The 23803-nt window shown below is 44.9% G+C and overlaps 1 protein-coding gene across 2 annotated transcripts in view; it reads right to left on the bottom strand.

Annotated features, from left to right (window-relative positions):
* The window catches only part of RTEL1 (regulator of telomere elongation helicase 1), a 32270-nt gene extending 8509 nt beyond the window's left edge, over positions 1-23761 (bottom strand). For both annotated transcript variants that reach the window (XM_080925729.1, XM_080925730.1), the window contains exons 1-16: positions 23638-23761; positions 22420-22671; positions 21257-21455; positions 20835-20928; positions 20493-20574; positions 20232-20292; positions 15142-15217; positions 13843-13927; positions 11049-11114; positions 10010-10163; positions 6537-6575; positions 6391-6469; positions 5170-5267; positions 4168-4223; positions 425-499; positions 235-316 (exon numbers count right to left, since the gene is read on the bottom strand). In XM_080925729.1, coding sequence (XP_080781855.1) covers positions 235-316; positions 425-499; positions 4168-4223; positions 5170-5267; positions 6391-6469; positions 6537-6575; positions 10010-10163; positions 11049-11114; positions 13843-13927; positions 15142-15217; positions 20232-20292; positions 20493-20574; positions 20835-20928; positions 21257-21455; positions 22420-22521 — 1348 coding nt within the window. In that variant the 5' untranslated portion in view covers positions 22522-22671; positions 23638-23761. The remainder of the gene's footprint in view (positions 1-234; positions 317-424; positions 500-4167; positions 4224-5169; positions 5268-6390; positions 6470-6536; positions 6576-10009; positions 10164-11048; positions 11115-13842; positions 13928-15141; positions 15218-20231; positions 20293-20492; positions 20575-20834; positions 20929-21256; positions 21456-22419; positions 22672-23637) is intronic.
* Positions 23762-23803: the final 42 nt, after the last annotated feature.

Raw genomic sequence — 23803 nt, 5'->3', positions numbered from 1 at the left:
AATAATAATAATAATAATAATAATAATAATAATAATAATAGTGTACCCTAAGTCAGGGAGGGAGGCCTTGCAGAGCCTTGGTTCTGCCACTCCCCTACTAGGTCACTGTGGATGGGTAACAGTGCTTCCTGTCTCTGGCTTTCAGTGAGCATGAGTGTGCATGACTCCAGATGTGATGTTACTATTGTGCAAAGGCTGGGCAGGGTAAAATTTTCCTGCAGTGAAGATTTGTACCTTGTTTCCTAGATGCAGTGGTACTCCAGGCATCTGACCGCTGAGCTGCCCTCCGGTGGCTGGTTTCAGGGTGTATGTGTACCTGAAAGGACAAACATACATACATGGGCCTGCCCAGATCTTACAGCAACCCTGCCCCACAGGTCTGTGAGACCTTTAGACTTGCCCACATCCTGAATGCTGCTCTTACCTTATAGGAATGTGAGATACGCAGTCCCACCAGAGAACCAGGGCTGCCTTCCGGAGGGTCCACGCTGAACACAATCTGAAAGGCACAGCAGCATAGCAAAAGGAGAAGGAGGTTGAGAATACAAGCATCCTCATAATGAGGTGAAAATGAAAGCCTCTTATCCCAGCATGCAGGAGCCCAAGGCTATTTCATCCTTCACCCCTCTACTCAGATAGATGCTCGCCAGACTCATCATACCCAGGCTGAGGGGTAGTAGCTTATCCCTGATGCTCCTTTCTCTCTTGGGCCTCCCTTACTGGGAGCCAACTGCACACATTAGGGATGCAGCAGCTTGGACAGCTTTACATGACTAACTCAATTTACTCTTCCTTCAGTGCCTCTCAGTGCTCCAGGATAATCTAGAAAGTCAACATTTAAGTTAAGATTGTGGCAAGGTTCCTAAAGTCCAGGAAAAGGTTAACTCCAAAATTTCACCTGACAGAGGAAATACCAAGACTGTTTATGAAAACAAAAAGGAGTTTATTCTAGTGAGTATCAAAACTTACCAAAACCATGACAAACAAGAATAAGTACCAAAGCAGTAGAACAACAGCAGCAAGACTAGAGAATGGAAGAGCTAGGTAACAGCGGACACCTTACCCCTTATAAAAGATGGTGGGCAGGCTCAGCCCCCACACAAACCCACAAGATTCTACAGAAAACTTCAAGAACCAAAGGAGGCTATGTGAGGAAATGGCAGGGCTCCCTGATCTCATGGGAGTCACGTATTTCTCCAAGAATACACAACACAATACACAACACAAAACTTTAGACTTTGCTAGAGGGATGACTCAGCGGTTAAGAGCACTGACATCTCTTCCAGAGGTCCTGAGTTCAATCCCCAGCAACCACATGGTGGCTCACAACCATTTGTAATAGGATTCGATGACCTATTCTGGTGTGTCTGAAGAGAGTGACAGTGTACTCACATACATAAAATAAATAAATCTTTTAAAAAAAATTAAACCTAAAGAATAAAAGACATCTCAGGCTGACTCATCACCTGGTCCTGAAACATAAGACAGGTTTGTAGGAGACAGAGAGAAAATGAATCAATAAGAATTCCAGCTAAGAAACTAGTTCTCTCAACTTAATAAGATGGAATGTGATAAGAGAAAACTTGACTCTACAGTGAGTGCATTACACACGCAGATGTATGTGAATGTGTGTAAGATGAATGCTCACTACATGTCTACTAAGGCGAGCAAGGGGAAAGAAAAGAGAGGACTCCAGTCTAGGAGTCACAAACTACCTCTGGCTAACCCTTCTCTGGCCTGACAAAATCTGACTGGCTAGTTGCGTTTCTGTGCACATCCCCACATCCTGACAAAAACTCTTGGCACCTTCGATTATGCAAGAAGCAGCTGCAAAATGAGCAGTTAAACCATCACCTACTTTGCTACTGAGGTGTAGGGAGCCATATTGGATTTGAGACAAAGAGCCGCGCCCTAAGAAGGTGCTGGTGTCCGCCCTCTCTAACTAGTAAACACCCCAAGAGTGCATGCACCTGTATCATGCCACGTTACTGACCAATTATGTTAAGACACCTCAGCTGGTGGACTGCTGAAGAGGATAAAAGGAGAGAGCCTCCCGGGTACGGAGCTCCCCAATCCATCAAAGCATTAAAGAAAGGAATCCTGAATAAACTGCTGAGAGAAGAACTTAGCCATGTTGCGTCTTTTCCTTGTGGGAGGAGGTTGGGCGCGACACTGAGGAACATGCTAGCAAGGACATGCTCACACAACACCAGAGTAGGGCAGGGAAGTCTGGGTTTCAAAAGTATGGATAAGGAAAATATCTCCTTTATAAACAGAGAATAGAAAATAGTGTTTTGAGAAGAGAGGTTGTCTTGCTCACATAAGCCCTCTAGGTCTGGAAATAGCAGGGCTCCGCTTAGGCCCGTAATTGAAGATGAGAGCCCAGTGTTCACGTGGGAAGAGTAGAGTAGATTCTTGGAAGTTTCTAACAAAAGGCCCTGCTGGTTAGCAGAAACCAATCTGCTTAGGAGGACCAAGGCTTCTTGTACTAGGGACAAAGCACCTAGGACACGATAGCTTAATGGCTCATCTGTGGGTACAGGGCCTCAGACAGCAAAGTCACAGACTCGGTAGTCATGGATAGACCACAATCCTGAGAAACAAGATGCCTACGGATGCCTGCCTAATATGCCTTTGGAGAAGTACATGTAGGACGAGCCTAGTCTGCCAGAACAATGGTGTGCCAAAACCCTCATCTCAAACATCTGCAGTTCTTCAGTCAACTCTCCATTCATGGAGTGGAAGGTTGAGACTATTATATCTCTTATTACAAAGCTGTCTGAGAGGAAGCAAGCCTGAGCACACACCTTTCCTATCATATGTACATTTGGTCCCATTCCCCCATTGTGGCCCAACTACATCACAGTCAAGTTCACAGACGTCTCAAGCATTCAGTCTGCCTCCCCAGTAAAAGGATTTGCTTTGTGGCTATAAAACCAAGGCACTTTCTTCTCACTAGCCGTAACCCTCAGTGGTCTAGAGATACAGCATGGGTAGAAGTACCCAGGTAACTCCACACAGCACCATACATGAAGGGACTGGCTATGCCTCCGTTTTTTCAAGGATCAAGTTACCATTCAGGAATATTTCTAAAAAAGAAATTTCCACTATGTAGCACTGACTGAACCAGAACTCACTATGCAGACAGTCTGGGCTTGAACTTGGAGATCTGTTCACCTCTGCTTCCTTAGAGTAAGTGCCTCCCAGCCGGGAATCTTCAGATGTGCTATTAAAACTTAGCAAGGTGGGGTGTACTGGAAAGGCCCAGCAGTTAAGAGCACTGACTGTCCTTTTAAATTTAATTCTTATCACTCATATGGTGGCTTACAACTTTAGTTCCAGGGGATCTGACCCTATCTTCTGGCCCCCACAAGCACCAGGTGCACATGTGGTAAATATACATGCATCTAAGCAAAAATACCTATTAATATAAAAAATAATTTAAAAAAAGCAAAAACAAAAAACCAACAGAACAAAAAACCTTAGGAAGGGTAAACAGAGCTGAAGCTGCCCAGAGACCCCAACACTAGCTCGCCCTTAACTACCTGGTTAGGACTGGCTGGCTCATTAGAGCTAAGGACACAGTTGCACTAAGACATGTGTTCTGTACCCGAGAACAACTGCATGTCACACAGACAAGGAGAGGAATGACCCCCCCCCAAACAACACAGTGAGAAGCAGGAAGAGACCTGATGAGGTGAAAGTTGTCCACTGTTGTCTCTGACAGTGGCTCCATCCCTCCCTCCCTCCCTCCACTTTGGACACACAGATCAGGACCCATTTGCCTTTCCTTTGGGAAGATACCCAGGCCGTTTGTTTCTAGATTCCCAGTCTGAATCTATCTGGAGCTGCTATCAACAAGGAGGCTCTGCTCAGCCCCAAAGGGAACAAGTGAGTTCCAAATAGCTCCTGACCTCACTCTTCACAGGATCTTGGTCTTAAAATACCACTCTGGGTATATCTGGCCACAAATAGCCAAAAAAAAAAAAAAAAAAAAAAAAAGTCAGATCTAAGCTCTTTTAACTCCCACTGAGGCCAACATTGCATGGTGAAAGTAAGATGCTTAGGGTTTTAGACATGTGTTATGAGAACCTTTGGCCATTCCCTGAAGTCTTTGGTGTCACTTCCAGAAACAGAGACACCCCAATAGTTAAAGCAGTCTCCTACCTGGATTATGTCCATGAGTTTCTGCAACCCAGCTGTGTTGGTGAACACACCAGTGCCTGTGGAGCATACAACCAGAAGAGACGCTGAATCCGACATTACCAGGAGCCACCATAGCCTCACTTAGCTCTGTCTCACATCTGCTGAAGCAACCACATCTCTCCATAACCAATATAAGGGACAGGATGTGCTAAGGGCAGCTGACCTTTCTGGTGTTAAGGAACAGTCAGATGGGGAAAATCTCCCCAAGGGATTGCAAGCTTCCAAAATAATGATTTAATCATTTGGTCAAAAGCTGCGGGGGAGGCCGGCTGCTATCCCCAGCACATAGCAGATACTATCGCACGTGACACTGCACATCTCACTCCTTTCAGTAGAACAGCACCTAAGGACACTGCCCTTTGGAAACTTGATCTCCTAAATTAAGCACAACTCAGGTCTAGAAGCAAGGGGGAGAAGCCAGAGGCCCACATCTCACTAAATTCACAAAGGTCTCTGATATTCCTCCTTAAAAAGGAACTAACTAGGGAGTACCATAGCAAAAAAACACATATGGCAAAGCTGAAAATAACATAATGGTTAGCCAAAAGTCACTATTGACCCTGTGTCTCAGTCAGAAAGAGAAAGCCAGCTGGGCCCAGTGGCCACCCCTGAAATGTTAACACCCTAGAGACAGACTTGAGCAAGAGGCTCAAGATCAAAGCCAGTCTGAATTTACAGCAAAAACCTATCCCAGAAAGTGAAGGGCCAGGGATGTGACTCAAATGACAGAGCAACCGTAAGTAAGGGCCTGGGTTCACTCTTCAGTACTACTCAAGCATGAAGAGTAGGCTGGTGGGGGAGCTTCGTTGACTAGATCTTGTTCTCAAGGAAGGCAGGATAGCAACCTGCTGACACTGATGGCCAAGTGCTGACTGCTGGACATGGAGCAGTAAGTCCGCCACGATGTTCGCCTATATCAAGAAACTTGCCTGTCATGCTCCATGAGGGCAACCCAAGACTCACGTCCTGCCAGGTGCTGGATTATCTGGTCCAACGATTCCAAAATGCAGCCTTTGGTTTGAAATGTTATTTGGGCTTTAGCAAACAGCTCGAAGATGTAACTGCCAAAGAGAACAGAAACTTGAGACTGGGGAGACAAGGCTGTGGTTTCTGGGAACCTACAAGGAGTAGCCTTTGAATTTCCTGCACTCAGAAACAATTGCTGAGCACTTCAAGGAGGCCAAAGCTGGAGGTGAGGCTTCTCCCTCCAATAGTCTCCGAGTAAGCGAAGGACAGTCATAAGAATCACTACCTACCATGGAAAAGACAGGTGTGTAGGCAAGGGACCACAATTAGGGGTCACTTGAGTGAAGGCAATAACTCTGGATAGCAACCCTAAATAGCTCAGAAAGAAATGGAAAGGGGGCAACAGAAGCCACAGGAAGGGGGTGGCTTTGGCAGGGCCTTCAGGTATAAGTAAAGGCCAAGAAAGCACACCAGAACCAAGGTCAGACTGGTATGTCTGGCTTATCTGGAAGTAACTGGGAATACCTATTATTATATAAAGGTTAGAGATCAGGGGGACAAAACATTCAGAGGGCAAGTAGCCCAAGACCCCAGAGAAATGCTTTACCCTCCACAAGCACAGACGAGGTCCTGGCACAGCCACTGGCTCTACGCCCATAAGAGCTACTTCTCAACCTCAGCTACAGTCCCTCCCTGGCCTGCAAACCAGGCTACCTACAGTGTTTCTCAGGACAACCACAAAAAGCCAATGAGACAATCAGAACCTTCTGGGCCTCTATGAGCTCTGCACAGGCCTCAGTGACAGCACTAAAGGTGTAGCTATAACTGGCACTTGCTGTGTCATCGAGAGACCAGAGAGTCAGAGGAAATAGCTAAAGGAGCCACTGTGTGTTGTTACTCCCAATGTTTTCAGTGACTACATAAAAAGCTGGCAACTGGCTTGGAGAGATGGCTCAGTGGTTGAGTGCTTGTTCCTTTCCCAGGAAACCTGAGTGTGCTTTCCAGACCAATATTGGGTAGCTTTTCTTTCTATAACTCTAGATCCAGGGCACCCACCACCTTCCTCTAAACACAGGCACCAGCGTACACGTGCACATATCCACACAAACACTCACATACACATACTGGGTGAAGTGCTCAGACAAAACCCATGAGGACACTATCTATTTCCAACTCCAGACAGAACTTGGGATAATGAGGTCAGCACCTATCTCTCACCTGCCAGGTTTGGTGACTCCTCTGTCGTCCCCAGGCAGCTGAACCGCATCAATAGCCTCCTCCAGGAGAAGCAGGATCACTGTGAGCCAAGGATATGTCAGGGACAGGCCTTTCACCCAGCCCAAGGAAAGAAAGGCAACACTTACTCTTCAGCTTTGCAATGTCTTCAAGCTCCATGTTGAGACCTGTGTGACAAATTATATACATAACTCCACATCTTTTAAGTACTGTCTATACCCTCAAGAACTAAGGTTTCCAGTGTGGTAGAAAGGGTAGGTGGTGACTGGCTCAGTGGTTAAGAGCACTGACTGCTCTACTAAAGGTCCTGAGTTCAATTCCCAGCAACCACATGGTGGCTCACAACCATCTGTAATGGGGTCAGATGCTCTCTTCTGGTGTATCTGAAGACAGCTACAGTATACTCACATTAAAAAACAAAAAACAAAAACATTTGAATTGTATACAACAGTATGATACGCATAAATACATTCATACACACAGAAGTTCTTCTGTTCCCCAAAGACCTCAAAATAATTAATAACCATCAGCATGTGCCCACATGTGCTCAGACAGAACCTCAGGACAGAAAGTAAAACATTTCCCCTCTGAAGGGAAACTAGGGCTTGTTGGAGGGGTTAGCAGGACACAAAAATTACCTTCTAGATGACTTTAGAGGGATATCAGCAGTAAGGCTGCTGATGAGTTGTTACCAACCACAGAGAGTTAAACACATATATAATGTTAATATTGGTTACTACTGTTAACCTGATAATCTCTAGAATAAGCTAGGAAACAAAAATCTCTGGTCATGTCATGAAGGGGTTTTGAGGTTGGGTTAGTTGAAAGGGTAGGTAGAGCATTCCATGGGCTAAACCTCTGAATTGAATACAAAAGAAAAGGAAAGAGAAAGAAAAAAAGAAAGAAAAAAAGCTTGGTGTGGTCCACACCTTGGAGGCAGAAACAGGTGGATTTCTTTGAGTTACAGGACAGAATGTATAGTTACAGGGCAGCATCTCTCTCTCTCTTCCCTCTCATCTCTTTCCTTCTCCCCTATCTGCCCAAGCCTTTACCATCACAAAGTCCCAGCTATAGCAAATTATACTCTAAGGGTGGAAACCAAGATGGCCCTTCTTTCCTTAAGCTCCTTTGGTTAGGTATTTGTTATGACAAGGAGAAAAGTATTTAACCAACATTCAGACATGAAAATGACAATCAATCACCAACTGAGAATCAACTCGAACTTCCAAATTTGAAATGGGGATGTATGTTAAGCATGATCCTGCTTTTCCAATATGAACAGTGTCACCACAGAGCTGAAGAATCTTTACAACATTGTTTATGCTACAAAATCAAAGGGATGAGAGCTGAAGATGGCTCAACCATTAAGAACACTTGACTGCTCTTCCAAAGTTCCTGAGTTCAATTCCCAGCAACCACAGCCACCTATAATGGGATCTAATTGTGTCTTTTGGTGTATATAAAAACAGAGCACTCCCACTGGGGGAAAAATGCAGAGATCCTGTTCTTGAGAGTTGATATTTTTTCCCTTGGCCCACTGAAGCAACATTTGATATCTCTAAAGAAAAAACCATTGCTGATTAAATGACGAAAACCAAGTGTCCTGTACAGTTATAGAAGATGCCACATTCTATGAAGATATTGCCTATTTAACCAGGCAACCAGATAATAAAAACATTTAAAGTCTTTTATCCAGATTGTTCTACTTATGCAAATATTTAGCTTAACAAAAGAAAATGCCCTGACCCGGCTTGGGTAATTTGTAGAGTTTCATTGTATAGGCAAAATCAAAGAATAAGGTTCATTTAAAATCCTGGAAAGAAAAGAAATATCCCCCCACTGTGAATGTTATTCCTAAAGTTGTTTATAAAATCCTGGCATCTCAGACATCTTATGATAAAACAATATATACATTTTCATTTGAAAGAACTGATTTTGGTATTATACAACTCTTCCTCAAGTTCATTATCAATTTTAATGGCATTCTAAAAACATTTTTGATTCATCTCCTGCCCCCACCTCTAGCCTGTTGTATTAAATGCCTCCTGTACTAATAAATCAATCTTCACTGAGAAAAAAAAAAAAACAAAACAAAACAGAGCACTCATACACATAAGACACATAAAGGGCAGAATGAGATAGGACCATCTCACAATCACTGGTAATTAATGAACCTAGGCATCAAAGTAGCTGCAATGTTACTGTAAAAAAGGAAGGAGGGGGTAACCATGAGCCATCAAGAGATGATGAATTACAAGCTGGGTAAGAGACCACTCTTAGAGACACAGATGGAAAATCCTCTTTGATTAGTAGCAATTCTCTGAGTGTTCAGTTCATCATGTATCTCAAAAACAATGTGTTTTCTTTTGTGTATGCTGTTTGCATATATGCCTGTGCATGTACACGTGCATTAGTACCTGTGCACACAGGCAAAAGGAAGATATCAGATGTCTTCCTCCACTGCTCCTTAGTATAATTCTCTAAAAACAAGGTCTCTCGCTGAACCTGAAACTGTTTTGGCTAGGCTGGTCACTGAGCTCCTAGGGTCCACTTGTCTCTGTATCTGTATTCCTGTGGTTACAAGCACAAGCAGCCATAGCTCATTTTTGTGTATGTGAATGTCCTGTACCTGTACTTTGCTTTAAAATTAAATGCAGGGCTGGGTGTGGTGCTGTATCCCTTTAGTCCCAGTACTCAGAAGGCAGAGGCAGGCAGATCTCTGAAGCCAGCCTGACCTATATATCAAGTTCCAGGAATATAATGACTGGCCCTGTCTCAAAATAGAACAAACAAAACAAAACATTAGCTAGGAAAAGACAGACTTCAGAAAACACTGAAAGAACTGGGGCTGGGGATAGAGCTCAATTGGTAGACCGCTTACCTAGAGTACACAAAGTCCTGGGTTTGACCCCAGCACCAAATCAACCAGGAATGGTGGCCAAAGTTTATAATCTCATTATTTAGAAGGTAAAGGCAAGTAGGATTTGAAATTAAAGTTCATCCTTTCTAAACATTAAGTTTGAGGCCGGCCTGAAACTCTTGTCTCAAAAAAAAAGGAGTGGGGGAGAGAAAAAACTGAAAAGCAGTGAATGTATCAGATGAAGAACCAGTCCTTGACTACAGAGCTGTTAGACAGCACTTCCTACAACTATAACACTTCACTTGAAGGAAGAGGGAAATTCATAAAGACTTGGAATGGAAACAGAATTTAAAAGTCGAAATGTGTAAGATTCACAAGCTTCCTCCCCAAGGTTATACAGGCAGCAGTAACAAGAAGAGGATTTTGCCCCTTGAGTGCCCTTATTCATGTGGCCTGTTATCTTCTTATTTAGACCAGGTCTATGTAGTCTTGACTGTCTTGGAACTCACTAAACTGGGTTGAACAGAAGTATTTCTTTGGATTATTAATGGTGCCCTATCTGGGATGAACAGACAGAAAGTCACACAACAGGAACCCTGAACCAAGTTTCTCATGCCACAGAGTGCTAATTAGATAAAAGATACTAGGAAGACCAGACACTGCCCTTCTGCAGAATATACTTCCAAGATGCCTCTAATAGACCGAGTCTACTTTTAAGTTCTCAGCCATAAACTTACTTACCTGAGCTGGACGTGTCTGCAATGAACTCCGGTTGGAGCTCACCCTGCTGAGTCAACCTGGCTTGCTCCTCCAAAACCTGGTTGATAACCTCCAGGCCTGAAGCCACATCTCGGGGAGTCAAGTCAAAGGATGCTGACTCTTCACATATCTTCTCCTGAGGGCCAAAGAAGGCCTGTGTTATAGCAGAGTGGGCAGAGTGGGGACTCTAGGAAGCAGAAGTGAGATGCAGGAAGAACTGGAAGAAGTCCTCAAAGCCCCAGCTCCTGGTCTATAAAGTAAAGACAAAGTTGGTCCAAGGAGATTCACTATTTTAAAAGATTACTTTGAGTTGCCAAAATTTTGTTACTGGAAAAATTATCGGCAAAAGCAGTAATTTTGGCTTCAAATGTCAGATGACAGCACCAATTAGTTCAATAATCCCCACAGCAAGAGCTTTCTGGAGCCAAGTAGAAAGTAAAGTCGTGCTGTGAAGAGATCTGGGTCTCCATCAGGTTCAACCAAGGCTCCAGAGCAGTTAAGGGTCAGGCTACTCATCCTCTGAGGTCATTCTACGTAGCCCTGAATAAGCAACAGACATGGATGTGAGGTTACTGGGCTCATGTGCTGGTGAAAAGGAACAAAGGGAGTGGGGGGGTCCAGGAACCATTCTTGATGCCACTGCTACCAAGGATCAGCAGCTGTCCCCACAGAAGTTTCCTAAAGGCCAAGCCAAGTAAGCTAAAGAGCAAAAACATTCTGGAAAAACAAGGGTATGGTACAGGAGAGAGCAGAGCCAGGATATCCCTACCAATTGTCTAGAAGGGCACAGGCCCAGTGCGAGGCTCCTGTGTGGGCTTGGCACCAAAGGGCACATCTAAAGCTCAACTGGCCAGTCTATGGCCCAGGTGAAACAACTGGTAAGACTATCAGGAGAGCAGCAGCACCTAAGTTTGCTTGGTCCTGAGAATCATGCCTCTGAATCCAAGGTGAAGCTTCTCCAGAAACATCAAGAATGCTGGGAGAGACAGGAAGCACTTGGCATAGAGACCAAGGGACTCACCACATTGTGAGCTTCATCAAAGATCACAACTGTCCCCTTCAGGTCAATGCTGTGTGCCTTGCGACTCTACAAAGAAGGGAAATTCCCATGAGCTGAAGTCATGTGGGGCCAGCTAAGAGTGCAGGCCTGCATATACAGGAAAAAAGGGAACCTGAGGCAGGTGGTGAGTACCAAGCATCGTAAACAGGTACCACACGTTATGGAAGAAAGAGCAAAGGTTCTCATACTCCACTATTAGAACTGTCTCCTTCTCCAAGATGACTGTGAAAAGCCGGACCAAAGTTGGGTGCTTGTGGCCATCTGTACTGAGGAATTACACAACACAGAGGAGTGTATTGTTATAGTCAATAGGATGGCCAAGGAAGCCTGTTAAATAGCTGGGTAGGAAAAGGCACTTGCCTCTAAGTTTGATGACTTGAGTTCAATCCCTGATACCCACAAGGTAGAAGGGAATTGAACCTACACGTTAAAGGTACAGCTATATTTTCTTAGGTATCAAACCCAGGGTCTTAAGTACTCTACCATTAAGCTTGAGCTAGCCTTGTTCCTGTGATCTTTCTGCTTCAATCTCCTGAGTGCTGAGATTACAGAAATACATTACCATGCCTAGCACATTTTTTTAAAGATTTATTTTTATTGTATGTATAAGGGTGTTTTGTGGTTTTGCCTATGGGTATAATCCATGAACTATAGCCATGCAGTACCTACAAAGGCCAGAGGAGGGCATCAGATTCTCCTCAAACTATACTTAGAGCTCTGTAAAATACCATGTAGGTTAAGGGAAGTCAAATCCAGGTTCTCCAGAAGAGCAGCCAGTGAGTGCTCTTAACCACTGAGCCATCTCTCCAAGCCAGTTACACAGAGAAACCTTGTTTCAAAAAACTAAAACCAAAAATTAAAAATAAAGCCTAATACTGCTGAAAGGAAAAACTGATGTTAGAGTTTAGACTAACCTTATGTCAGAGGGTGATAGCACACACCTTTAATTCAGGAGACAAAGGCAGACAAATTTCTCTGAGTTCAAGCAAGCCAGAACTACACAGTGAGACCCTGTCTCAAAATAATAAAACCTTAATTTTCCTAATTCTTTTAAAGAGTCTAAGCTTGAAATTCTGATGTAATTATAACTTGTGTTGTTTTGTTTTTCAAGACAGGACATCTCTGTGTAGCCCTGGCTGTCTTAACTGCTCTGTAGACCAGGCCTGCCTCTGCCTCCCTAGTGCTGGGATTAAAGGTGTGCAACACCACCACCCTGCTAAGCCTAACTTTTTAATATTTCCTTTATGACTAACAATATGAGATAAATATGAAAAAATAATCCTCACCCTCAAGCCAGGCAGTGCCACACACCTATAATCCCACACTCCACAGGCAAGCAGAGACAGGACAGTGACTTCAAGACAGACTAGGACACAGAGATGCTGTCGTAAAACTTTTCAGTTTGAGCTTTTACACTTAGATTTGCAGTGAAAAGGACGAAGACTCATTCTTCCAAGTGCATAGCCACCTAGTCCAACACCATGTTAAAAAACAGATAAAAACTACAAATTTTCATTCTCCACTGAATTCCTTTGATGTGTATGTCAAAACCCTGTGCTACAATAACTCAGTAATACAATAAAGTGGTGGTTAGTGCCACTAACTGCAGTGAATTTTAACCTAGTTCTTCAAAACTGTCATGCTGGAGCCCAGCAAGAGGGCTCAGCAGGTAAAGGCACCTGTCTTTGCCGGATCCAAAGCCTTCTTTCTGTGCACTCCCGTTATCTCCAACCCCCATCTGCCATGCAATAGCATCTTCTGCTATCTACTTCCCCAGCTCAAGACACTATGATCCAAGCTCTATAAGAGATGCTTAAGTAGCACCCGTACTCTTAAGTGCTTGATATAAATTTCCATAGGGATTAGAAGCAAACGATGCCCACCAGATTATTACTGATGCCAGAAGTTACTGAACTTGTCCGTGAAGACAGCTATAGGAACCAAGAATGTTGGTAGAGTGCTTATCTAATATGCATAAAGCCTTAGGTTTTATACCCAACACTACGTAAAACATATTTATTGGTACATAGCTACAATTGCAGCCTCAGGAAGGCAGGGATAGGAGAATCAAAAGTTCAAGGCGATCTTCAGCTACATAGGAGGCTAGCGGTCAACCTGAGTTATATTTGACCCTATATTTAAAAATTTAAAAAGCCAGCTATTGGACCAGCAAGAAGGATCAGTGGATAGAGGCCCTTGCTATCAAGTCTGAAAGCCTCAGCTCAGTCTCTGAGAGTCAGATGGTAGAAGGGAAAATTAACTCCTCCAAATTATCCTGATTTCCACATACACAGAGTACATGTCTTCATGCACATGCACACGCGTGCGCACACACACACACACACACACACACACACACACACACGCACAAATAAATCTATAATTTTAAAAACTTAAGAAAAAAAATTCTAGCTATGTTAAATGAAACAAATAGTACCCCAAAGACATCCAGACAAATGTCAGGAGGTCACCTGTACTTCCTGGGATCTGATTGGAAAGTAGCAAAGCTGAACTGTCAGGACCAACGGCAAACACTGGCTCAAGCTAACAATCTGGGCTCTTCTCATTCTGGTCAGCCTGCCTATGTCTAGGTCACTCAGAATGAAGAACCCATAGCTCTGGGCTATTCCCAACTGCATCTGAACAGGTTTTAAGCCTAATCAGTGACAGAAAAGAGGCTTCTTGCCCACGTTCTCTCTGAGGCCCTCCAAAACCCAGGAACAACCCTGGACATCAGTAGTCATCAGCGTCTCACCTTAGCATCCAACAAGTAGTTGTATGGCATAAAAATGATGTCAGCTTGCTGCTTCATGTTTCGAGAGAGGTAGTATGGGCACACTCTGGGGGTGAAAGCAGACAAAAGACCTATCAGGCCCTTCACAGGGGGTACCCAAAAGGTACAAGCATTACATGAGTCATCGTGCCCTCTGGTAAAGGAGAAACCTCTCATTCTGTACACAGAGCCTCAAAGAAACTGGTACCTGGAATAAAGGGGCAGCCCATTTCAGTTTTTCACTATGTGAAGGAATCATGTGTCTTAACACTTTGATGGGTTCTGTGCTTGGTGCATACCTTTATTCACAGCACACAGTGAGTTCAATGCCAGACTGTGTTATATGAGACCCTCCCTGCTTTAAAAAAAAAAATCCAAAACACCCCCCATAAAAACAAAATCCAGTTGGTGGCAGCGGCACACACCTTGAATCCTAGCACTTGGAAAGCAGAGGTAGGTGGATCTCCGTGAGTTCAAGGTTAGCCTGGTCTATAGAGTGAATTCAAGAATAGCCAGGGAGGTTACTTAGAGAAACCCTGTCTTGAAAAACAAACAAATCCAGTCTCATTCTTGGGCACAAGTTATAAGAAACAAAAAACAAGGAAATACAAGGAAGGAAGGAAGGAAGAGGGAGAGAAAGAAAGAGAAAGAAAGAGAGAGAGAAAGAGAGGGAGGGAGGGAGGGAGGAGAGAGGAGGAGAAGGAGAAAGAGAGGGAAGGAAGGAGGAATGGAAGGGAGGGAGTGCTTTCTCCTTGGTATAACAAAGTCTCAAGTTGCAATCTGTCAATCTTTTCTGCAGTACTGGGAATAGAACCCACAGCCTGACACAAATCAGGCAAAAACTTCAGACAGCCTTAGCCATTTAAGTTTCCCTCATCACCTCAATCTACAAAGCCTTACGTCAGATGTACGTGAGAGGTAGAGGCAGAGGATCACAAGTTCATGGTCACTCTCAGTTACACAGCAAATCTTGAAGTCAGCCTGGGCTATATGAGACTCTGTCTCGAATAAAAGAAAACAAACAAAAACCTATAGATTCACTATCCTCAGAAAGGAGTTATCTTTCACATACACACAAGGAAAGTCATCCATGGTATACACCAGGGTGAAGTAAAGGACAGGGAACAGAGCTGGTTTCATATTTTTCACCTCAGAACTGCTTAAATTTTTTCACATTGTTAGTTTCATAAAAAGAAAAGCAAATGTATTGTGCTTCCCATATGATGAGAATCTATCAAGGAAGGACAAAACAGCCATGGCCTCACTGGGAGAAGGTCTCACTTGTGTTTGCTTCCATTCTTGACGAGGTCCTCAATATCCAAGATGGGGGTGGCCAGCTCTTGCTCCAGGCTTTTCTCTGCAGGTAAAATATGGAGTAAGCACAGGTGCTCAAGGTCCACTGGATTAGCCAAAGGCCCCAGGAGACACCCGAGACAGAAGAGCTCCTATAAAGCAGGCAGCATGGCATTCTACTCCCTTTGGACTTACCAGAGAGAATCCTTACCAAGTGGACCAGGTCCCCAAGAGAGACCACAACCTGAAGTGATCTCAAGGGATCCCTGCTCTAAATGTGAGACAGGTACTAGTGTAAAATGCCGATATTTCCCAGGATCCCAAGCAGCCAGTCTACCCCCAGACATCTCGAAGCAGGATGAGAGGCCACAACGCCCAGCCTCTGGAGGTGGAGTGGAGAAGAGCAGCCCAGACTCAGCTTTTCCTCGTGGTTCAGAGAATCAAGAGCAGCACCACTTGCCCTAGCTTTCTACCAATGGATCCTGACTGGCACCAAAAGGAGACCTGGTACTTCAAAAGCCACAGCAGGGCACAAAGGCAGAGCCTACCCAGTGAGTGCAACTTGTATTTTATGCCTTTCTTTACAACAGACGCTCAGGAATAGACACTACCAGTCCCAACGCAGAAAGGCCCTTAAGGACTACCCTGACATAGCACAATCCCTCAACCTTGAACTACCAGAATGCCTTAGGAGATGACTGCCAACTCCAGAGCAGCAACATGTGAAACTCAGCAAGGTTCCCCTCAGCTCCTAGTTCTACTCCCACTGCAGCTGTTGGGAGGTAGAGGAAACACACACACACACACACACACACACACACACACACACACACACACACACACACACACAGTGGTGACCATGACCTCTCCTAAATTGTTCCCAGGAATAGCAGAGCAGGTAAAAGAGGAAGATCATATCCCTCAGCAGTACCATACAATAGACTAGCCATCTACTTTACTTTGTAGCAAAGACCCAGTTTTCCATATTTTCTGTTCGGAGCTGAGGAAGGGACACCTGTAAACAAGTAAGGCAAGAAGACACAGGTGAGAGCGATGGCCTGAGTTGTTCAGATCCATTTCTGGTTAACACCAAGGTGGAGATGGTTCTTCTGGGATGCCAGCCAGGCAGCACTTCAGCTCTTTACCGCCTTCTGTTCTCACCAACAACACAAGCCTTGTGTTTTATGTCAATTTGACAGAAACTAGAGCCATCTGGAAGAGGAACCTCACCTGAGAAAACGCCTCCCTCCACTAGATTGGCCTGAGGACAAGTCTATGATGCATTTTCTCCATTGATGCCTGATGTGGGGGAAGCTCAGAGCCCAGCTCACTGTGGGTGGTTTCACCCCTAGGCTGGTGATCCCAGTTATTACAAGTAAGGAGGCTGAACAAGCCACAGGAAACAAACCCACTAGTAAGCAAGCATCCTTCACAGCCTCTGTTTCGGTTCCAGCCTCCAAGTTCCTGCCTTGAGTTCCTACCCTCACTTCCCTGGATGACGGACTACAAAACATAAGACCAAATGAACCCTAAGATAATTTCCTCTGAAACCCCTGTGAGGCTGCACCCCATTCCAAAGATAAGTAGGACTGGCCAGCTAAAGAGACATAATCTCAGTACCTACCAGAAAGGAGAATCAGGTTCATAGATAAACAACCATCCAAAGGCCAAGCAGTGAAATAACCAAAGCCAAAATGTGGAGGGAGCGGGTCTGTAGCTCATAAAACTAAGACTAGAAGCCTAAGAAGAAGATACAAAGAGGTCAGAGATGTTAAGCCAGGTAGAATAGCTCATTTCTGTTACAAGGAACCTAGGGCCCTAAAGGAGTTTATAGCACAAGGCTAATTGCTGTGGCTCCAAAGATCCCTCATCCCTCAGGACCTATGAAAGGAAAGAACAATGCAAGTGAGGGCTGGGGCAGAACATGAAGCTTATAGACAAAGTGCTGGCCCATACAATATAGAAAACCGGTGAAGGTTGGTCCCACAGGAACTCTACAATAACCCTCAGGCATAATGCAAAGGAACACCTACAGCCTCTTCCTTCACCAGGACTATGAATGGAGGTGGCAAGGATGGAGAAGAGAGAATGAGTAAATCAAGCAAGCACAGGCCGTTGAATAGGTAAAGGCAGAACCAGAAGGGAAGGCTGAGGACTCCCTCATAGAAAGGAACTAAGTAAGAAGACAGAAAACCTTCAAGGGCGAAAGATATTTGTCAGTTGGTATACCTCTTCCCTCGTATACAAAAAACTGTGGATTAATTCCCAGCACTGAATAAGCCAGGGGTGGTGACACAAGCCAATAAGCCCAATACTTGGAAGGTAGAAACAGAAAGACCAGTTCAATCTGGCTACAAAGCAAGTTTAAGGTCAGACTTTTTGGGATGCTGTCAAAATAAAAAAGAGATGAATTGTTGGTTCGAAGGTTAAGAGAATTTGCTGTTACCATAGAGAACCAATTTATATCCCAGAACCCACCACATCAGTCAGCTCACAACCATCTGTAACTCCAGCTCCAGAGGATGCACTGATCAAACCTGACTTACGGAGGTAACCACAGCCATGTGTACATATGTACACAGACACACACACCCTTTAAAAGAGGGGATCGGGGCTGGAGAGATGGCTCAGTGGTTAAGAGCACTGACTGCGCTTCCAAAGGTCCTGAGTTCAAATCTCAGCAACCACATGATGGCTCACAACCATCTGTAATGGGATCCGACACCCTCTTATGGTGTGTCTGAATACAGTGACAGTGTACTTACATATCATAAAAGTAAATACATCTTTTAATAAAAGAGGGGGAGAAGAGGGTGGTTGTCTAGATGGCTCAGCAGTTAAGAGAACTGACTATTATTCCAGAGGTTCTGGGTTTGATTTCTAGTACCTACATGGTGGCTCACAACTATTAGTAACTCCAGTTCAGGGGACCCAATGTCCTCTTCTGGCCTCTGCACACACCAGGCATACAAATGATAACAACATACATGAAAGCAAAACATCATATACACTAAAAAAAAGAAAAAAAGAAAGAAAAAAGAAGGAAGGAAGGAGGAAGAGAGAGAACACCTTCAAGGCAAACACAACACCTACGAAGAACTCCCTTATGTTAATCAGTAGTCTCCACCAGGAGACAGTGACCACAAGCCAGAGTACTGTCTCTAACACTGCAGAAAAGCTTGGTGTTGTCTGTGTATACTGTCCTGTTTTCCAGACACCATACGTAGGCTTAAAGGCTCCCAGAAGAGTGTAAGAAGTGGGGCAGTGGACTGTGCTGACAGAAGAACTGGTAAGGTAGTAGTGAAATTCAGAACCCTGATATAACTCATAATTGAGAACAGTAGGAGTTTAAACTAGCTCCCAACCAGGTTCCATGACCACGGCGACACCCCGACAGCCCACTACGAGGACCCTGACAACAGGTCATGTAGCATAGAAACCCAGAGTTCTCCATGCTAATGTATCAAGATAGGCCCTGAGTGTTTAGCCAATGAGCATTCCTTCCTGTGCATCCCTTCCTGCAGAAGGTTCGTTCACCCCGAGTATGTATGAATAAAGTAGTGTGGATAAACAAGGGCTGTCTCCTTCACCAATAAGCACCGCAGGGGGAGGCCTTCATCATATAGAGCCATATACACCTAAGTCTTCCTCAGATGGCCTCTCCCTACTCCTGGCACTTACTTGAAGCTAAGCCAACACCACCCCCCCCCAAATCATTGCAGCACCCCTCCCCACAAAGACCTCATGATTCCCAAAGGTGTGTGGGTTCCCAGGAGTTTAAGAACCACAGCATCTGCCCAGCCCCTGCCAGTTCTCACCCAGAGAAACATGAGCTGGGATCCCTATCTTAGCCTCCCCTAAGCCACCTGTCAGCAGCTGGCACCCCAGTGGCAAGGAAGAATCACAACCTAGTGCTTTGGTTTTTGTATTTTGTAATTTGCCTCCCTGAGTATGGCCTGTGGCAGAAACGCAGACCCATACTAGGAAACTAAGAAGGACAGGGAATGGCAACTCTAATCATGGAGTTCCCAAACTGGTCAGCAGGCCCAGACTCACAGTATCCATATCAGAGAAACCCGAGGTCTGCAGGTACACACCTACATCTAAGTCCCAGACAATCACACACTGAGACAGCTAAGAGTTGTCAGTGACACCAGACCAGAAAATAAAGCAAACAAGAAGAAATATAGCCGATGTGCTCACCACAGAGCCATGTCATATCATATCCTTTCAGCAGGCTGAGAACAAAGATGCTGGGTGATGAGAGACGCTCTCCCCTGAGCTTGGGCTTCTGTCCAGCAACAGATACAAAAGCCTCACTTCTAGGGCTCTGGGCAATAAGGCAAAGATGTGAGCCCTCTGACCATCAAAGAGTTACAAGTGCTCCAGGGCCACACTGCCTGAACCCTCCTATGTTATACAGGAATCTCATTCTTAACTCTAGGGTAGAAAACAAAGGAACTCTAATCTGAAGGAGGCTGAAGCCCCTGGCCATTCAGCCAGTTATGCAAATGTATGACCCCTGAGGTTAGAGAAAACAATGATGGACACATCCCAAGAAGCTTTTCTTGTCATAACTTAGCAAATGAACAAGAGGTGGCTCAGAGGTTAAGAAGACACTTCTAGTGTGTCTGAAGACAGCGACAGTGTACTCACATACATTTTTTTTTAAGTCTTAAAAAAAAAAAAGAAGAACAAATGAAAGAAAGGGATGCAATAAACTCACAGGTGTGTGCAACTCCCAGCTGCAAGTAATGACACCTGTATTCAGTTCTTAGGGAGACTTGTCAAAGGCCACTCTGTCAGGAATAGACCGACTGCCAATGGGAAAGTAGGTACTCAACATAAACCCAGTTTGACCAGTTCAATGTGAGAACCATTCCTGAGTGCTCTTGGACATAAGCTCTACTCCGTATAAACCCCTCACCATCAAAAGACACCACCCAAATACATAACCACACTCCGTCCTACAGGGTAGAGCAGATAGGTTATGGTGCTACTAAACTCTAGAAGACTGCACAAGCTTCACCCAAACTGTGCAACAGCCAGCAGGAATAGCTTGAAAAAGTTGGTCTTACCTTCCACATTGTTGTAGAAATGACAGGAGCGACTTGCCACCTTCTTGCGGCACAAAGTGATCTGTAAGATGAAAAGCAGAGAGTGCTTACCAGGAGTGGCTAAGAAATGGGCCACCCCAAGCCCTAAGGCCCCAACAACTTCCCCTTGTTTATCTGCCCTGTGTTCTCTAAGCCCAGGCCCAGCCCAGCAGAGAGCACTGTGTTCAATCCAGGTACCATCCAAGTAATAGAAACATGGAGGCTAGGTACCCAAAAGCCCACCTGCATGTGATTACTCTCCTGCTTCTTCACTTCAGGATGGATACACAGCTGCTCCCGGGAGCCCAGCACACATACCTTGGGCCTGACAAAAGAAAGAATGGAAGATGTCAAGGAGGAGCTGCCTCATAACATGCAGATTACAGTGTGACCTAGCAGCATAAGCTATCTGGAAACCAACAGGAGCACAAAGAAAACCTAGGGAACAAAGGAAATAAAAAGGCTAGAATGTGGTAGGTAAGACAAGAAAACCTGGACAGAGCAACCTACATGGGGGCCCTATCAAGATATCAAGACTCAGCCAAGATCATTACCCAGATACTCACTCTTTCACGTGTGACATACCGGTAGGAAGTATTCCGAAGCTCACTGATGACTTGAGTTAGCTGTGAGTGAGTTCTAGAAGCATAGATGATCTTTGGGATATCTGCGTAGCAATCTGCACAAGCATAAGGAAAGGGGGTGGCTGTGAGGCATCTCCTCGTGTGTTTGCACGGGCAGCACTGGGCTAACTCAGCTGGGCAGATATCTCCAAACCTGACACTGAATATCGTGGGTGGCTGTGGTACCTCATTCTAGGAAAAGAAAAGCTCTGACCCCAGGTATATATCCAAATGGTGAGGAATATAGATGATACAGAATTCTCCTTACTTAAATTCTGCTCCAGAAGTAGAGGAAGCTCAGATAACTGGCTCTGTCACAGGCTCTATTCCTTCCCTCCCGTCCCCATAAGAAGATGGGGGTGAGAGTGGGGAGAGAAGAGTCACCGATTGAGTCTTCACTGGCGGCAGCACTCCTCCAGGATGACAAGGTCCGGCTGGCAAAGAGTTCCCCGCCTTGAATTCTCTCAGCAATTTTTAGGGAAGAAACGGCATCTCGGAGATGTTCCCGCCAGGCCAATGTGGTGCAGAGGAGGCACAGCGTCTTCCCGGTGCCTGTGGGGCTCTCCAGAATGCCATTCACTTTCTAAAGGAGTCAGCAGCAAGAAAGGGCGAGAGGGGTGGAGAACACAGATTATTTCATGACATTTTCCACTTTCCCCCTAAAAGCCATAAATTAAGCTGTCTTCATTAGCCAAGTATAGTGGTGCACACCTTTAATCCCAGCACTCAGGAGACAGAGGCAAGTAGATCTCTGATTTGAGGCTAGGCTTGTCTACATAGTAAGTTGTAGAACAGTCAGAGCTAAGAGACCATCTCAGAAAACAAAAACTGCCCTCATTAGCAAAATAATTTCAGAATATTACTCCAAATCTTACAGAATAGTTTATCCTAATATAGTCACATGACTAATTTAGGTGCTAAGTCTCACAGCAGAAAACTGTTCTACAATTCTGGATACAGGCATTCACCATATTTAAACAGAATTTGATGTCCTCTATCCCAGATATCAGATGGAAGCCTAAATGAGACATTTGAGGAAAGGATCAAACACAAAAGTCAGCCACAGTGATACATGCCTTTAACCTTAGCATGCTGAAGGCAGAGACAGATAGATCTCTGTGAGCTGGAAGCTAGCCTGGCTTATCTATGACAGCTAGCCTAAAAGTTAGACCCTGTCTCAAAAATAAAATAAATCAAGGTTTCGTTTTAAAACATTCCAAAACATTTTCCCAAGATAGTGAAAGTCAAAGCTGGATAGTTCTGCTCCTCTGAATAGAAATGCACCTTCAGAGCCCAAATGATACCCCTTTCTTATCCTACAATATACTCAGCACAAACTCCATCTACTCAGAAAGGACAGTGATACATTCTTAAAGCTATTACTCTCTAGAAGTATTTCCTTTGTTCACTTGTTATAGCCTCTAACCAAAGAATACAGACAGACCCTGTCTGGAATGGTTATGGGTAGGGTTACAGTTGGCATTTACTGAAGGTACACCCCTCATTGTCCCCTCCCTGGATTAATGTCTTGGGCTTTGTAGCTTTACCTGCTGGAGACATTCTAGCACCTTGTTCATATATTCCTGTTGGCATGGGTAGGGCTGGAAAGGAAAATCCACTGTCACACCATTCAGGACTACCCTGGGCATATCAGCCTATATTGAGGAAGACACAGCAGTAAGCCAAGATGCAGGCTGTTTGGGTCTGTCAGACAAACCCCTCTGAACATCTCAGTGTTTCAGCCTCTCCAGGTAAGTGCTGGCAGCATGTGGCACCAGGTTTTTCTCTGCAGGAATTCCCTACAACACAGACAAGAAGAAAAGCCTTTGTAGCTACAAACCATTACACCGATTATTTTAGGAAGCTGTTCCTGTGGGGGTCAGAAAATCTGTTATTTCCCTATCAAAAGGAGCTTGGAGCCAGTCATAGTGGCACATGCCTTTAATCCCAGCACTCACAAGGCAGAGGCTGGAGGATCTCTTTAGTTCGAAGCCAGCATGTCCAGTGAGTTCCAGGACAGCTAGGGCTATGTAGACCCTGTCTCAAAAAATAAAAAGGAGCTTAGAGATGGAAAGATGATCTCCCAACTCACACAATTCTATCCTAGACTGAAAAACAAAGCAAAATTTTAAAAATCTAGTTACCAAAACGAGATGTCTGAGTAAGCACAATGTCAGCACTCTACCTGCAACTCTTCAAAAAGGCTGTGACTAAGAACCTGGAAACATCCCTTGTGGCTTGGGCCTGAATACAGAATCGTGGAATGCCTCCAGCCTTTGATGCTCTTTAAGGTCGGGGCCACGCACCCTTCGGTCCAGGTGGGCACCCAAATGCAAATAAATGTTTCACAGGTGGGGCATGGTGCTCATGCCTTTGTTTCCAGCACTCGAGACAGGTGAATCTCCGAGTTCAAGGCCAGCCTGGTCTGCAGAGCGAGTTCCAGGACAGCCAGGACTACAGAGGCACTGTCTCGCAAAACCAAACAAACAAACAAAACGTAGCAAAACACAATCATGATATGTATATCTGTGCAGCCCTCCACAAGTCACTAAAATTCTCCAGCCCTCCATATCCACTGACCGGCAAAAGTCAATCCGCCGCTCTGTAGCTAATCTATTTCCAGGGAGGCGCCTCTAGATAGAAACTACTGGGAACAAGAACCCCCGGGCCCAGAATGCACCGCGGCCGCTTCAGCCCTGGCGAGAGCGTGGTGGTCTACTATCTCCATCCACTCAGATAAAACCGCCAAGTGTTTCCCATCTTACTTGTCTCGGAGGGGGTGCCTTTCAAAATCCGGGATCAAACAAGACGCCGCTCCGCAGTCTGCAGATTGGAACTTCGCGGGCAGATGCGTGTAGCCCCGCCTAAACGGTACATTTCCGTTTCCTCCCGGCCGGTCCGCTACTTTACATCCGGGCGGAAACCGGTTCC

Source organism: Micromys minutus, assembly GCF_963924665.1.
Source record: "Micromys minutus genome assembly, chromosome: 11".
Taxonomy (NCBI): domain Eukaryota; kingdom Metazoa; phylum Chordata; class Mammalia; order Rodentia; family Muridae; genus Micromys; species Micromys minutus.
Note: the sequence above shows the minus strand (reverse complement) of the source record. Positions and strands in the feature narration are given on the sequence as shown.